The 16,730-nt window shown below is 38.5% G+C and overlaps 3 protein-coding genes across 4 annotated transcripts; all 3 read right to left on the bottom strand.

Moving 5' to 3' along the window:
* Window positions 1-1,215: 1,215 nt before the first annotated feature.
* On the bottom strand, window positions 1,216-3,327 carry LOC121906361 (speriolin-like protein). Its single transcript, XM_042425193.1, has 5 exons — window positions 3,208-3,327; window positions 2,820-3,022; window positions 2,080-2,289; window positions 1,860-1,984; window positions 1,216-1,628 (listed from the first exon to the last, which is right to left on the bottom strand). Exons 2-5 carry the CDS (start codon window positions 2,977-2,979, stop codon window positions 1,296-1,298), a joined length of 828 nt encoding a protein of 275 aa, XP_042281127.1. The 5' UTR covers window positions 2,980-3,022; window positions 3,208-3,327; the 3' UTR covers window positions 1,216-1,295.
* Window positions 3,328-3,430: 103 nt separating this feature from the next.
* On the bottom strand, window positions 3,431-8,371 carry grinab (glutamate receptor, ionotropic, N-methyl D-aspartate-associated protein 1b (glutamate binding)). Of its 2 annotated transcripts, none has more exons than XM_042425191.1 (7): window positions 8,127-8,371; window positions 7,112-7,513; window positions 6,586-6,692; window positions 5,670-5,870; window positions 5,084-5,212; window positions 4,855-4,998; window positions 3,431-3,813 (listed from the first exon to the last, which is right to left on the bottom strand). In XM_042425191.1, the coding sequence occupies exons 2-7, from the start codon at window positions 7,455-7,457 to the stop codon at window positions 3,661-3,663; spliced, it is 1,080 nt and encodes a 359-aa protein (XP_042281125.1). In that variant the 5' UTR covers window positions 7,458-7,513; window positions 8,127-8,371; the 3' UTR covers window positions 3,431-3,660. The 2 variants fall into 2 exon arrangements, with proteins under 2 accessions (XP_042281125.1, XP_042281126.1); XM_042425192.1 differs by lacking the exon at window positions 8,127-8,371 and adding an exon at window positions 7,998-8,019.
* A 2,138-nt stretch (window positions 8,372-10,509) lies between these two features.
* On the bottom strand, window positions 10,510-16,342 carry rbm24b (RNA binding motif protein 24b). The gene is made up of 4 exons (XM_042423814.1): window positions 15,952-16,342; window positions 15,446-15,569; window positions 14,874-14,928; window positions 10,510-12,080 (listed from the first exon to the last, which is right to left on the bottom strand). The coding sequence occupies exons 1-4, from the start codon at window positions 16,117-16,119 to the stop codon at window positions 11,717-11,719; spliced, it is 711 nt and encodes a 236-aa protein (XP_042279748.1). The 5' UTR covers window positions 16,120-16,342; the 3' UTR covers window positions 10,510-11,716.
* Between the last annotated feature and the right edge of the window lie 388 nt (window positions 16,343-16,730).

Genomic DNA, 16,730 nt, shown 5'->3' with positions numbered 1-16,730 from the left:
TACTAATCAATTAGAACAGCATTTTTTCTAAATAAAGGTCCATAATAGCCTAGTTTCCAGTGGTGGAAAGTAACTAAGTACATTTACTCAAGTACTGTACTTAAGTACAGTTTTGAGGTACTTGTACCTTAACTTGAGTATTTCCATTTGATGCTACTTTATACTTCTATTCCATAATACTGTATTGTAATGTAATGTATCAATACTGTACTTTCTACTTTCTTTCTACCACTACATTTATTTGACAGCTTTAGTTACTTTTCAGATGCAGATTTGACATAATGGATAATATAACAAGCTTTCAAAATACAACACATTATTAACGATGAAACCAGTGGTTTCCAGCCTTTTCGGCCTCTGTTATCTTACAAAAAGCAGTGTGTAGTCAGGTCACATTTCAGATTATGAGTTATTAACAGCTCAACCAAATAGTGATTTTTCCCTCTAAACTTCTCACATGGTTTCATTTCAATAAATGTTCAAATGATACAATATTTCACCAAAAATCTAAGATTAGAGAAGTACAAGAACTGAAAACAGATTTGTGTATCAGAATGTTGTTTTTTTTTCTCCCATTAATCATCTCACATCCTCTCAGATTTATCTGGTGACCCTTTGGAGCGGCCTGACCCCTAAATTGGGAACCACTGGACTAAACTAGCAAACTGTATATAAAGTAGTTCAAACTAGCTCTATAAATTCAAAACCAAATCTACTAAAAACCACTGAGCTCTGTAACCACTGAATCTAAATTTCATCTATGGTCTTCTCATTAACGCAAATAATCTTTCTTTTAATTTGACAAGTTTACACTATTAATTTCTAGTTGACATTGTGGGTGTATGTGATGTGCTATTGTGTGTAGCTTTGTATTTTGTATAATGTGTTCTGTGTGTTTTTTGCTTTGTACTATTTGTAGTTGTGCTGTTATATGCTTTAATCGTACGGGACTGCAGATGAAAATTAGCTTGAAGCTAAATCTGGTACAGTGCATCATTTATGTTAAAAACAAATACAAATACAATACAATACACCTCCAGCAGCTACAACAGTAACAGGCCCTTTCTGTTTGCATATGAAATCAGTTTGTATGACCTTAAATGCTTTATGACTCCAATAAAGTTCCACTTTGCATACTTGTATATGAATAAGCAAATATATGCAGGCTTTTTTCTGTATGCACAATATCAAACCCACACAAAATATATCACATCGTATCATCTATTAGTGTTTATTTCCAATTTGTGTATGGTGTAATCTTGCCAGATTTGGTGTGTGTTTGGATACAGTCATGTCTACCAGAGAAGAAGAGGCTTTTTATCCCTCTCAGCCATTTTGCAGAGGCAGATGAGCACAAGCAGCAGATCCTTCTGGAGTTTTCCCGGTGCTGTCTTTATGATCACACTCCTCAGAAAGTCTGGATTATTGCAGTCCACTCCCTGGTTACTGTATTCACCAGGCCTCTCTTTCAGGATCCCATAGTTGTTGACAACAAACTCAGTGAATGAAGGGTGAAGTGCTGTTTTATACCCAAACTGGTTCAGCCACTCCATAAGGTCAGAGTGCCTCTGAGTTAGATGAAGCTGATAGCCTTCATCCACTTTCCCCGTCAGTGGGTGTGTGCTTACCTGGAAGAGAGAACGAAAGGCTTGAGATTTCCTTCTGAGTCATATAAGTGGAATGTTGCAGTTTTTCTAAATTTACTGAGAATGGGATAAGATGTGATTGAAACTTTGTTCAGATTTGATCTCTTATCTTTGGACTGTAAGGCCAAAAGGGAACATGTTTTTCATTGACTTTCCACAAACAGGTTTTTGATAAATAAATATAAATCTTCCCATCAATGAGAGATTTCTAACCTCTATAATTTTGGCTGGTATATTGAGCAGAGTGAACCCATAAAGCCTCCTATGGCCCTGGAAGACATAGGACAGAATTCTCCTATCTAATTGATAGGAAATCTCTCCCAGCAGCCTTTCTGGACCTGAAAGAAACCATTAAAACAAATAAAAAATAAATTTATTTTTTGTTAACAGCGCTGTTACTGCTCTCAAATTTTGCATGTCAATCGTGACTCACCCTTGACCACAACAGGAACTTCAGTCTTACAACTGTGAAACTCTGCTTTCTCACTTGCATCTGTGTGCACTGAGCTTTGAATAAAGGACTTGAAGTCGATGGGGGATGAGGTTCGGTGTTCATGGTTAGATTTGGTTTGTTGCAGGTCTTTTCTGAACTGTCTCTCATCAATGGTGTTTTGCCAGAGACTGGATGGTTTTCTTCCTGGGACTGAGCAAACAAATTATATATATATATATATATATATATATATATATATATATATATATATATATAATATCAAATATAATAAATATTTGAGTAGATATATTTTATGATCTGATTTTAATTTGCTACTTTGTGTGAAGCACTCTAACTTTTGAAAAGTGCTTTATAAATAAGGGTTATTATCACTAACATACATGACAAGTAGTGGTAATAACATACTGTAAAGACAATTTCTTTGTAATTCTGTTGCTAGGAAACAGCTTAGGCCAGTGTTGTCAGCAGCTGATAATAAACTTGCATCCATTAGATACAAGATGTTTATATTTGAAACCATGAAATTGCCTATGCTTGTACATGCTTACATGCTTACTGTGTGCAACAGAAACAGGTTATCACAAGACCAAAGATGCACGAAATGTTTTTACACCCAATTCTAGTTCCTGTTTTAAGTTATATCCTCTTTCTTTGCCACAACACTGACATGAACTGCATCCTGGCTGCCATCTAGTGGCAGAGATAAACTCTTACAATACCTGTTAAGTCCTCCAGAGAATCATTGTTGAGGCGCAGCACCTTGGCTCTCAGGTCTATGTTTTCCTTGACTACGCTTAGCATTGACTTCAACTGATCATTTTCCTGCTCCAGTTGTTCATTTTTTGACAGCAAGGCATCAACAGTTTTCTCCAGGTCCATTCTGCAGCTCCCAGCTTCACAGCTGAGCCACAAACACCCAAAACTTTTTGGACACGGACAGAATCATATCATATCAAATCACCAGTAGAACAGAATTCTCTGATGGGATCATGTGACCATGTCAGGATTCTCTCTCCATACAAAAAATTGAGATCATGTTTAGAAAATAAGCATGAAAGGTTATTTTTGGTATCTTGACAAGACAATCAAAACTCAAAGTCCACTTACTAGCTTTTTTCCAGGGGTTTTCAGCTACTGTGCTTTGATGTCAACAGATTCATCTCCATGGGAACTGAGCAAACTCCTGCTGATGAAGACTATGTGAAACTGATTAAAGACCCATAAAATTATATCAGGTGGACCTTGAGTTGGGATTGTTTTGTCAAATGTTTATACTGTTTAGTAACTCTGTGTGGCATAAAGTATAAATAAAGTTTTATACTACAGGTCATAATGTATACCTTATTAAAGTTTAATAATAAACCCAAAAATTACAACATAGACACTCTATTGAAATTATCATAAAAAAGAACATATACACTGGGTGAGGAATAAAGAAAACAACTACATGATCACTGCAACTACTTGACTATGTAGAAGATAATTGTGGAAAATCTCAATTCCATATATAAACTTCAAAAGCAATTTTCTGTCATTATTTTTATAAGTAGCTCCTCCTGCTCAGCTCCCCCTTGCTTTTCCAACAATAGCAAGAATGTAGAGGAAGATGTTGATGATATCTGTGTACAGATTAAGAGCGGCAAAGATGTATTCTTCTGGACTCAGGGCCAGTTCCTTGTTGCCAAGCAGCAGCTGCGTGTCCACCGCCAAGAACTGTAACATAGAAATTCAGAACTGATCAAACATTTTTCTTTCTTTTTTTTTTAAACATGTGAAACATTTTCCTCACAAAAGATGTAGAAGTCACAATCAGGCTATTAATCATATGTTGTGTTCTTGGCTTAAAGGACTGGTTCACCCAAATTCTGGTTTTGTTTGTCCAGGTTTCATTATCTGACACTGTTTCCTCAAAAACACATTGCTGCTGTATGTTTTAAAAGTACTTTTTTAATGCTGTGAGTTGTGCTGTAGCAACTGGCAACTCTGTTTAGGAAATATCTAAAATTGTGATTTTAATAAAATTTGGTATCAATATTGCTTCCCAAAGTATGTTTCGGGTATGTGTGTGAAAACAAATATAGAGTATATTTACAGTTCTAATCTGAAATGTATATAAAAACAAATCACCACAACGTTACAACAAAAATTAGGACAATGCTAACCTCGGCTCTTCTCTATGTTCCTTTTTTTTAAATCTGTAAAGTACTTTAAGTACAAATAAACTTTAACTTGGATAAAAAAAAAAAATTAAAAACACCACAGAGTACCTTTAAGGCACAATTTTGAAATACAAATTACCAAAGCATCATAATTCTTCCAAAGTTGCTATGAATTTTTTTTTTTAAACTGAAATTTACAGGCCAGTTAATGCAATTAGTAGCTGGAGTTATGTTGCAGGTTTTACTGGTGTACAACTTTTTGGCTTTTCAGTTTTAAACTTTGACCTTGAGTTAGCATTAATGTTACAACACAGTGCCAACAGTCATCATCATTTCATAAATTGCGTTTTCAATCAGAAATCTTTGCCTTTAATTAAAACCAAACCCATTAGTATAATTTTCAAAAGGTGAAAATGTTGCCAAAATACATCATCCCAGTAAGTTATGTCAAATCAGACCTGACTGGAAACTTCACCCTCCACCTATTTTCATGCACAGGGGACTGAATTACTTTTAACAATGACAACACTAATGACTACTGCATCATCATCAAATAGAGTAAAGCTGGAAGAAAACTGTTTGTCTAAAGACTTACACAGGTGAAGAGCAACGCTCCCAGTGCAGAATACACAATGTGCAGAATCTGGTTGCGGATGAAGATGCAGAGGATGCCAAAGATGATCAGGACAATTAAACAGACAAAAAGCACACCATAGCAGGAGGTGAAGTCGTACTTGGTCTGTGGGAGGAGGACATTAAGGTATCAGAGTATGATTGATGTACATGACATACGTACATGATAGCAGGGATTGAAAACTACAAACCTGGAGGGAGAAGATGACCACTGTGAAGCACACAACAGCTGTGATGCCCACTGCCATGACTACTGTTTCAGTTTCATGGTAGCTGGCGATCATCCCCACCATGTAGGACATACTGAGTGTCAGGATGGACTGAAAACAAGAAACACAAAATACATCAACACTGCAGCACATGTTTGAGTGGAGAGCAGCTGTGTAGAATAAATCAAAAATGAAAACAATAATTTACAAATCTAAATTTTGTCTAAACCTTTAAGAATACTTAAGTCTAGTATCATCATTTTAGGCTGAAAATGACATAAATCAAAAATGACAGCTTTTCAGCGAGTAACAAGTCTTTTCTAACTTGACCATGTCACAATATATTTTTGTTTATCCAAGTTAATACCTAAGCCTTTACACATAAGACAAAGAATAACAAAAGTGAAAAGTTTGAATTTTTTCAAAGACAACATTGATTAGAAGGCTTACACAATGATGATTCAATAGTCCAGATCAAATAACACAGTTCTTCCTGATCAGTAACTCATCCCCTCTTTATTTTCCATTTAGAAAAAATAACAAAAACAAAGTCTGAGAGCAGGCTTACTAATGCAATCAGGTTCCAAGGATGTCTTCGGCGAACACTTCCACAGCAGCTGATCACACAAACGGACACAATGAAGACACCGTAGGACACAAAGTAGGTCCAGGTGTTCACAAGGACAAATGCCTTGATTTCTTCCACAAAGGTGAAAACCGCCACAAAAGCGAATGTCACCAACAGCTGAGCAGTCAGCACCAAGAACACCTGGAGGGAACAGCAAATTGTTAGACAGCAGGTACAGATGCTATTTCTGACAAGGAATGTCTACTCTACTATTTTTTACATGTTGATAACCAACACAAAATAGGTTTGAGATCTTACTTATTAGTCAGTGGGTTGTATTAAAAACCTGATTTCAATTAACTTCAATGGAAAGGTAGGAAATGAGCCAAGCAATTTGGTGTTAATGGAAGAAATTTTAAGGGATATTTCAAAACTTACACATTAACTATATATTTTTTAACATTTTTGCTCTTGTGCCTATATTTGAATTAAAACAAGGTTCCACATCTATCTCATGATGGTTTATCACTACATGTGTTTTTGATTGCAAACATGCATCCAGATGCCCATTTTAAAAATCTAAATATTTTGTTTTATACCTATTATTATTATTAAATTGTGTGTGTGTATATATATATACATATACAGTGGTCTGTGTCAATGTGGGCAATATGGATAGAGTCCTCTATCACATAATGCAATATCAATACATTAAATTGTCTGATATGTCTTTATTGACAAATCCAACATATTAAATACTTAAGGTAAAGGAGCCTTCTTGCATTGATGAAAAAAATAATTAAAATCAAATTATGCCAAAAAGCAGTACTGTTCATTGATTTGCACTAGAGGCTAAAATGGTCTCATACACCCAGACATTAATTTGAACTTTTCTTCAACCACACTGTCCCCTTACCTTTCGAATAAAGGCTCTTCTTATGCTCTTGTCGTCTAATCCATACCCAAAGTCTTGATTGTCATCAAAGGCTGGCGGATCCTCCTCGCTGTGGTGGTAACCATCATCTGAAGTGGCAACAATCACATTTAGAATTATCTTTATTGGCCAGGTTTGTTTACGCATACAAGGAATTTGACTCAGGTTTAATGGCTCTCAATGTATTCACACACACAACACAACACGACACTCTTCAGAAAGAAATACAAGAAATGTCTATGTACAGGTGAAACCGCTTCTGTGAACTGTAAACAGTAAACATGTTACTTTATAAACATATAGTAGGTGATTATGCACAGTATATACGGCCTGTTCAACTATGTAGTAATAAATGCAATATATTGCACATTTTGTTTTAGACTAAAATAAATATGTATAGTTTGCAGGTGCAGTGGGTAACAATCATGTCAATCAGAAACATCAAATGGGTTACGTAACACAACCAATCTAATTCCACATGAAATTCCACACTGTTAGAAATACTAACCGTTGACGTTAACATTAAAGCCCTGGCCAGGTGGTGAATAAGGCGAAGAGGAAGGGTTGGTGCAGTATCCAGAGCCGCCCTGAGGGTTCATGCCCATTCCAAAAGCTCCAGCTGCACCTGGTCCAAATGCAGTCGGTGGAGGGAAGGGGAGACCCCCAGCAGGGCCACCGAGCATGTTTGAGCCTGGCATGTTCATATCATATGAGGGAGGAAACGCTGCTTGGCCACCGAACATGTTTGAGCCTGGCATGTTCATATCAAATGAGGGAGGAAACGCTGCTTGCCCAGGGAGAAAGGGTGGAGAGGGTCCCTCCTGCATGGGAGTGTTTGTCTTCTCGGTGACCATCTCTGGTTTAAATGAGAAGCTGGGCCCGACTGAAGTGTTGAGTTATTGGCACAGCTCTGCAGAGTAAAGAGTGAAAAGAAGTCATAAGAACGGATCTGAAGGGAAAATTAAAATAAGCACTATCTAGATGATTATGATGGTTGGTATTATCGAGACGCCGAGGGAGAAGCCCACTGTGCGATGTGCTCTGACGTCAAGGGGGCTCACGTGATGATGCTGACTTCCGGTAGATATCATAATTGATAACAGCGGACAAACTTAATTAAAACAATATCTTATATTCATTGTCCATATTTTATACGTTTCCTCCACTGAAACTACCACTAGTGCAAGGGTTAAAAGAAGCATTTGGCTACGGCTTTGATAACAATTCAAAAGCACGTACATTTCAACGAGTTTGTCCGAGAATACCGATGTTTAGCTAATGTTAGTTAGCTAGATTCAGGCCACATGTTCACTTTCAGCCAAGAAACATCCATTTAACCCGCAAAACTACATCCAATAGACTATTCGGCTATTAAAAGACCCGGAATTACTAACACTTTGATAATGGTCGAGTTTCATTCGGGTTCAATCGTTAAACACGTTCAGGTCCATGTTCGTGCACCAAATAATAGAAAACGGCACAACTTGAAGGGCAACAAAGTTAAGATAGCCAAAGTTACTCACGTTCTCCGTTAACAAACGCTGTTCCTCTAAAATTAATCGTGGTAGTTTTTTGCTGCTTGTTCCTCGACTGCCAGGAAACTGTTGTCCCACCCACCGCCCCTTTGGCTGCGGAATGTACTGTACCCGGTGACCCGAGAGTCTGTCCGAAATGCGTCAGTACAATCGAAAGTAAAGTGTGGGAAACCTCAAGTGGAGTGTACCAGCAACATCAGCATGTGTATAACCAGGCAGAGTCACGCCTACATGCAGTGTTGTGCTCTTTTCAATTAAGAGGCAGGAGACAGCACCGCGTCTGCGGTCTTTGTGTTGATCTGATAAAATATATACAATGTCACAAAAACATCAGCTGGCGATGTGTGTGTGTGTGTGTGTGTGTTTGGCTCCCCTCTCTGTCCGTTGGAAATCGTTTTTTTCTTCTTTTTTTACTTGGCAAGTTACAGTTACAAGATAAATAACAGCTATTGGACACAGTGAAGTTCAGTTTCATATACATATAGACACAGCAGCATAAATCACATAGTAACCATGACTATGAATAGCATCATGACATAAGCTACAGTCATGTTGCTATTCTGAACGATACTGTCAATAAATAATCCATTATAATTAAACACATACAGAATAGTAATCAAGGACCCATATTTCCTTACTGTAACAATTATAAACATAGAACATGATCAATGTTGAGCCACATTGAAGTCTAATTACGATATAAATAACTTACATAACATGCAGCGCCAGAGTGTTACCATAGCAACAACATCATCTAGACTAGGTTTATATAGCTAGACTGGTATGAATTGAACTATCAGCTCAAAATTGACTCAAAAACATCTCCATATCCGGTAAAATATATACAAATATAACAAAAACGTCAGCTGACGGTGTGTGTGTGTGTGTGTGTGTGTGTGTCTGCTTAGCTGACAGAAAGAAGAAAACGGATAGAATTGACAATTAAGCTAGCTTTACAACGAAGTCAATTTCTCTAAATGTAATTTAATTAAAAACTGTGGTTAGCGATCTCAAATATTGGCAGGATTTACACAAAACAGAACTGATATGGCAGATGACTAGTTACAATCATTAGTACACGTTAGAATCACATCTAATGCATAAAATAAAATAAAGTTTAATATAAAGTTTAACAGGAAGTTTCAGTTGATGCCGCCTACCTGTTTGTCAGTTGGAAAAGGTTTTACCCGCGTGCGCGCGCACGCACACATACGTAGTTCCATGACACACACAAACCCCAAGTGACACACAGCTATAGTAGGAGATGCAGACCCAATGGACCAAAAATAATTAAAAATTCATACGCTATGTCTACATTAACAGCTACAAAATACTTGAGTGACCCACATGAACCAGCAGGTGAGAGGAGGCTACAGCTTTGGTGAGAAAAACAGGGAGGACAGCCAGAGAGTCATAACACAGCATTCATTCCAATGAACCAAAGTCCTGATATAGCCTACCAGACCTTGCAGCTGCCTGCCTGCCTGCTTTTCTATTGTTCCCCCAACAGGTCACATCACAGAGTTTCTTCCCGGCTTGAAGCATATGTGACTGGAACTACAGTGAAGGATTGTAAACAGGTGGACAAAACAGGGAATGAACTAGGTCTATTGGGTCACAGAGGAGTCTGTATTTCAGCTGCTTGTTATGTCTGCTAAGCCACACGAGAGCCAAGATATCGCTGTATTATATTTAATTTCAGCACTTAAAATGTAAGTTTATCTGGAATTATATATTGCAAAATTGTCTATGATTGAATTTGAGGCTTCTGATATATTTAATTTGGTCAGCATGAGGGAGTCCGGTAAACTGTAATGTTTCTTTCAACTAATGGTTGTGTAATCTAGGAAGAAGGACTTCACCTACTTACTAATAAAGAGTCACAGCAGAGCGGATTCATGTTACACACAAACATCTGCGTTGATTTATAATGTAAACAGAGGCGAACATCAAACTCTCTGCAGTATTTCGAGTGTAGATCAATTGCAAACACGTGAAATCCAATATTAGTTAGTGACTCAGTTTCTCTGAGATGTGTATCTTTGCCAGTTGGGATTCTATCTCTGTTTTGATATGCGTTATGGAAACATGAGAGGTTAAAAAAAGTCAGACAGATTATATCACTATCAAATAATAGATGGTTTATATTGTATTGTAGTGCTACTAAAAACATGCCAACTCGTGTTCTGCCCCACTGCACACAGGCAGCACATAACAGAACACTAAAAGCAGTTTTTGTAGATGTTTTGATGAATAAATGCATTATTTTGCTATCAGGTACAGATTTCTATTCTTTATTGACAACTATGACCATTGTGTGACATGATTTCAAACAAGTAAAAAGCTGAGAGAAAAACAGACATTAAAAAAATTGAGAGGTAAATTTCCTTTTATTTCACATATTAAATGTTTGCATTATTTTGAGTCATGCATTACAAAATGCAAGGTGAAATAGGTGATGCCCTTGCATTTGAAAACATTCAATGTCAAATGACATCAAATGTAAAACAAAAACTTAAAAAGTTAACAGTTCTTACACTCTCCTTTATCAAACTGGTCAAGTATAAAAAGCGACATTAAAGAATTAAGAATCTATTTGAGACAACAACAGTAAATCTACAGAAAACAGAAAAAAAGCTTTGGACTTATTGCTACTTTTCCACTCCATATTTTGTTCTTTATACACAGTGTAGCGCTTTATTAAACCAAGTTTAAACATCCATCATATGCTCTTGATCATTAGAAATGCAGCAGCACACGTGGACATGTTTTATAGTAGGCTTCATACTAACACATAAACACAAAAATAAAGGGTTTATTACTGTAAGGCTCCATAATAAATACATAAATAGCATAATTTAAAAAGGCACATTAGGAAACATTTTTCTCAAAATGAAAGATTCACATTCAACAATGTTTCTCCCCTCTCCCCCTTAAGCTCACTTGAGGTGCAATTTAAAAAGGGGAGAATAGTGAGTGCTTTTTCCAGCTTCAGCTGTCACCTCAGCCTTTTGTCTCATCTACTATCAAAAAAATTACATTTTAAAGGGGAACTAGATGAGGTTGTCTATTCTATCTCAATCCAAACAGTTATGAAAAGAACAATCCTAACAAAACACTTACTTTTCTATTGTTATCTGCATAGCTTTACCAAACAAAATACTGGTCCAAAACTATGAAATACTGAAAACTGCATGATGACATAACATACTGTACTCATATGAATGAACATGTTTTGGTTTTCAAAGTAGTGGGGAAGAAACCTGATCATAAGACATGAATGCACTTGGGAATTTTTCCACTGCAATATATATATATACAAAATCCAGCAATGAGGTCAAGTGAGTATATTTCAATTAACATTAAATATTTAATAGTGACAATACTGATCTCATCTGAATAAAATATACAGTAACTCCTCATTTGTCTCAACATTTTTGGTGATTTTCTTCAGGTTCTTTGGACCTGAGAGTGACAACTGTCATTCAGCCTCTAGATTCTTCTCCCTCATAACTTTGCCCTCCTCATGGGAGCGCGTGATCTCAACTGCTTCTCTCCTCTAAGGTAGTTCTCATGTTTTACTGCATGCGATCTGTCTGGAGCTGTTGAGGTTGGTACTGGCTAAAGGCAGCAGCGGCGGCGGCAGCTCCTGGGGTGGCAGCAGTGGCGAGTGGCTGCTGAACAGCGTACCCATACCCTGCTGTAGTCATGTAGCCTGTCGGTGCTGGTGAGGCTGCATACGGATACTGCTCATAGGCAGCCGCGGCAGCAGCAGCAGTGGCAGCAGCCGCAGAGTACTGGGCATATGCTGCTCCAGTATAGTCAAGGTATGGGGAAGTGGCTGCTGCAGCAGCTGTTGTCGTAGCAGCAGAGGGTTGTACATGAGGGATCACCACACTGGGTTGGACAAAGGCCTGAGGGTAGACATAGTGGGCAGGGATCCTGTAGGACACAAAGACACACAGGGTCAAAGGAGAGCCGCAGCCAATTATCTGTCCAACGCTGACACTAAATTCTGGAAAACTGAAAAGCAGGCGCCACAAATACGTCAATCCAGTCCTCAGAACACAGCAAATCCATTCATTAACAACTGAAAAACCCTACCTAGAAATGAAAAGTTAAGAAAGCAGCAAAACCACAAGGAAACACAAGCGCAGCTTTTAATTTCAAAAAGCACCTGAAATCTGAAACACAGTACGGCATTAAAAGAAGACACAGCCCAGCGCTGCACCCCAATGTCTCACTGGAAACTGTGTTTGACAAAATGCGAGCTGATCGCACAACACCACAACATATCAAGAAAAGAAGTGGACATTATTCTGTCCACATACTGTCACACCAACACCACATGTACAGACATGCCCACACATGTTAGGTCCTTAAACACAAATATTGATGAGGCTTTAAGTGTCTATAAAAATGGGAAATTCCAATCAACTGCAATGCAGTCCATGTAGCTGCTGCACTAACTGTACAGTATCTTATAAAGTGGTTGTTTGGTTGTGTTAGGTTCTGCAAAAGGCCCCATTGTGTTTATTTGTTAGAAAAACAAATGCATTTAGCTATTTTAAAGAAAAAAATAGTGGCGTGAAAGTAGATCTACATTGGAAGAGCAAACTTCTGTTTATAGACCAGAGTATAAATGGATGAAGACAAGCCGGGGTAACTGGGTAAAATTTGGCTCCACTTTAAAGTCGTGTTAAAGTCACCCTCAGTAAATATACTGCGGAGCAGGTGTGAAACTGTTATATCTCTCCATAGACAAGTTCCCCCTCCCCCTCTTTTAGACATACACCCCCACACAAACATACACACGCCAACTTGACTGACAAGGGAGGCTGGGAGCATGCTATTTTTTGCTCCCCTTGTCATCTCCAAAGGACAAGCTGATCTTCTCCTTCAGTAACACATGGCAGAGCACTCGTCAACTGTAATGGCTGCCTACGCCACTCTACTGTCTCGATGACCTCCCTTGAATTTATCTCCCTTGTCTTTATCATCAGTCCGGAGGTGTCATGGCTGATTAAAAAGTGGTGCTCTTGTCGCAAAGCTGGATGCTAGATCACAGAAAAGTTACAGCACATCTAATTAGATGTATAATTTTCAAACTTGACGAGACAGGAACCATCTCGCTGGTATTATTTATTTGTGACATGAGCTTATTTTGAATATTAACAGTTCAAGCGTTAAAAGGGAGCAGCTGACTTAAGCCGTCTCTATTGAAAGAGATGGGGGTGAACATTTTGTGGTCCTGCGAGCCGAGAGCTAAATAAAGGTGCTTTGTAAATCACCAGGACACATGGGTAATCTGCAGCACGTAACCAAAAGGCTTCATGGGCACATGGCTCGGCCCACCTGTTGTCCACAGCCGAGCGGCCCTGTCTGTGCCATACATTATTAACAGCACTGCTGACTGACTCCTATTTTCCATCTGAATTTGAGAGGCCGTGGAGATCACTGTAGCCGACAGCTGCTGCCTGAGAGACCGGCTAAGATCTCTGTCTCCAACCTACATCGCAGTGAACATTTGAGTCTAAACATATTGACTGTACATATAAAAAAGATTTACTTTACTGCAAGGATAACAAATAAAAATCCATACTCACACCTTTAGTTATGTAACATCTAAAAATTGTTTTAAAAATGGTGAGCGCCATAGTAAGTTGACACCACCAGTTCTTTTCTGTGGTGATAACACTGTTTGTGTGTCTTTTCATTATCCCTGAACTGTAATTGTTAACTGACAGCAGCTGGAGCGATGAGAAAAATGCAAAATAGAGAATATTTTAGGTTTATCAGAGGAAATGTGCTCAGGATTTTGTACCTGTAGATGTAAGATACAAGTGAAAGCAATGGGTTAATACAAAAAAAGAAAACAAAAAAAAAAAACACAGCATCATGGGTAAGAAACAGAAAAGAAACTCCCACATGCAAGCCAGTGTTTGTTTTGTTGCAGGGGATCGATTTTGAAAATCAAGTGAGTAATCATCAGCCCCCTTTTTTTTGCAACAAAACACGATCGACTTAATGTTAACTAAAAACTGGTGGGGATAAAAACAAAACAAAACAGAATAAACGGCAGGCTAAAGCACAAATCAATCATTAAATGGGAAAAAGAATCAACACTCCATTGCAGAGTTACAACTCCCTATCAAAACTCACAAAGTCTGCACAAAAACCTCCTGCACCCCCTCCCCCACCACCACCTCCCCCACTGCAAGTAGAAATAAAGCACACAGTTAAGCTGAACACCACATCATACTGAAAACAAGGCACACACCAATCTATGTACTATGGAAAACTGGAAAATAAAAAAAAAAGACTTCCATGCATCTAGTCACCATTTCAGTTCGTTTGTGTATGTCAGAGTATACAGGTAACACTTTAGCGCTCTGCCCAATGCAGACTCAGCTATTCCTCAAACCATCATGTCCCTTCATCAGCTATTTTAACCGTTACCGATCCTGTCAGATCAGAGAAGAGATAGACAACATGAAGTCAATCCTGCAGTATAGCTGGGGGACAAATGTTCACTTTCCTTCACAATCAACGCCAAGCAGAGGAGCACACATCAACACTCACATGTCCTCAGGATTTAATACAGTAGGTGGAGGCAATGATAAATAACATATATACAATAATACAAAAAAAAACTGATTATAACATCATAAAGGAAAATTTGTCTTATTTTGTGCCGACAGATTTTGTGAAAATAAGTTCTGCAGCGCAACATACCCGTAAGGTCTTTGGATGAATGCTGGGTGGATCTGAGGCACGCCGAATGCAAACCCTAGAATGAAAACAGATCATTGTTAAACTTCAGACTTTCACAAGATTGCCTGGCCTTTCCAAGAAAATTGAAAAACTACAACCAAGGGCAGGTCAGTCCTCAGTGGCATTTTTATATCTGATATTTTATCCTCCAAATATTAAGAAGAATATTTGCTTGTTTATCTTTCACCTAAATACTTTCTTAACTCAATGTCACAGTGTCAGTCCCGGCATGTAAGTGTATAAAAAGGTATTTAGGTCCTGTTTTTGAATGCCATCTTGATTATCTAAGCCATGAAATAAACCTGCAGTCTAAAGGTGCAACGATTATTTGATTAAAATCGATTGGTAAATCGACAAAAAATTAATCAGCAACTTTTAGTTTTAGTCCTTGCCAAACATTTGCTGGCTCTAGCTTCTCAAATGTCTGAATTTGAAGCTTTTCTGTGTTGTACAGGATAGTAAACTAAATTTCTTTGGATATCGTTAATAGACAAACCAATTAATCAAGAAAATACTGTGGTCCAGTCCCTCACCTGGCTGTATGACCCTGGGCTTGGCCCCCAGGTAGGCCAGGTTCACATTGGCTTTCCTGCCGTCTATTATGGGGTTGGGGTCCTTGCAGGCTCGGTCAGCAGAGGCCCGGTCTGCCATGGTCACCTGGAAGAAGCAAAACATTTTCCGTTGACCTCATGGAGATGCCTTACTACAGTATTTGGTCATAATAATGATCAGATGGCATCCACAAATGTTTTTTTTTTCTTTTTTCTTTTTAAACACTATTTACGAGCGGTAAACTTCAACACTTGATAATGTCTGAGCACATTTCATTATCCTGCTCAAGTGTTACCAATAAGTCTTTTTCCACTCTGACAGCTACAGATGAATCATTTCTAACCTGACCGTCACACACAGCAGGAAACAACGCACATCTGTTTTCTACAGGTGCCGATACAGGATCAATGGACTTTATCGCCGACTGTGCACGTGTGCGTGCAACTTTGAGATGACAACTCAAAACCGGTAACAGGCTGTTACTTACAAATCCATAACCTCTGGATTTCCCCGTCTGCCGATCAGTGATGACCACAGCCTCCTCGATGTCTCCAAATACCTCGAAATATTTCCTGAGACTCGAGTCCGTTGTGTGATAAGGAAGACCTCCCACAAAGATCTTGGTGAAGGTGGTGTCTTTCTGTGCCGAGTGCATAATTTGTGTGGATATATAAATATTTAAAAAAAAGTGATTTCCTGCAAGTTTTAAGGTCAGATAAAGTCAAGAAAAGCGAGTTTAGGGAGAGAGTGTGTGACGCGGACAGGCAGCCCCTCTGTAATGTGTCTGTGGCTCTGAAGCAGGAGCAGCAGCAGGAGGAGGAGGAGGAGGAGGAGGAGGGGGACACCTGTTAGTTGGTTGTGGGAGGTTTCCCAGTGTGTGTGTGAGTGAGACACAGATACTTTAACTCCACCCTATGATCCCCACCACCACACTCACTGTGTTCGGTCTGCTCTGTCACACAGCTGCCGAAACAGTGGCATGGATTAAAAAAAATGAAAGTTGATATCAATCACACAGGAGCTGTCACGTGGGTTAAGACAAGTAAGATTTTTAAAGTTTGACTTTTAGGCCACAGCAGAAATGAATGCAGTCAACATGAAAACCACTACCAGGCTCATATCTAGGATTTTTAAAGTACTGATGCAAACCACCATCACCTCTACCAGATGGTAAAAATACAGTCTCTCAATTATTTGGATTTGTCATATTTTGTTTCTCCACTTAAGTATTCATTTCTTCTAAATGCTGTTTTAAAGCCTACATAC

The sequence above is a fragment of the Thunnus maccoyii genome, chromosome 10 (assembly GCF_910596095.1).
Source record: "Thunnus maccoyii chromosome 10, fThuMac1.1, whole genome shotgun sequence".
NCBI classification, from domain to species: Eukaryota; Metazoa; Chordata; class Actinopteri; order Scombriformes; family Scombridae; genus Thunnus; species Thunnus maccoyii.
This window is presented reverse-complemented; position numbering and strand designations above follow the sequence as displayed.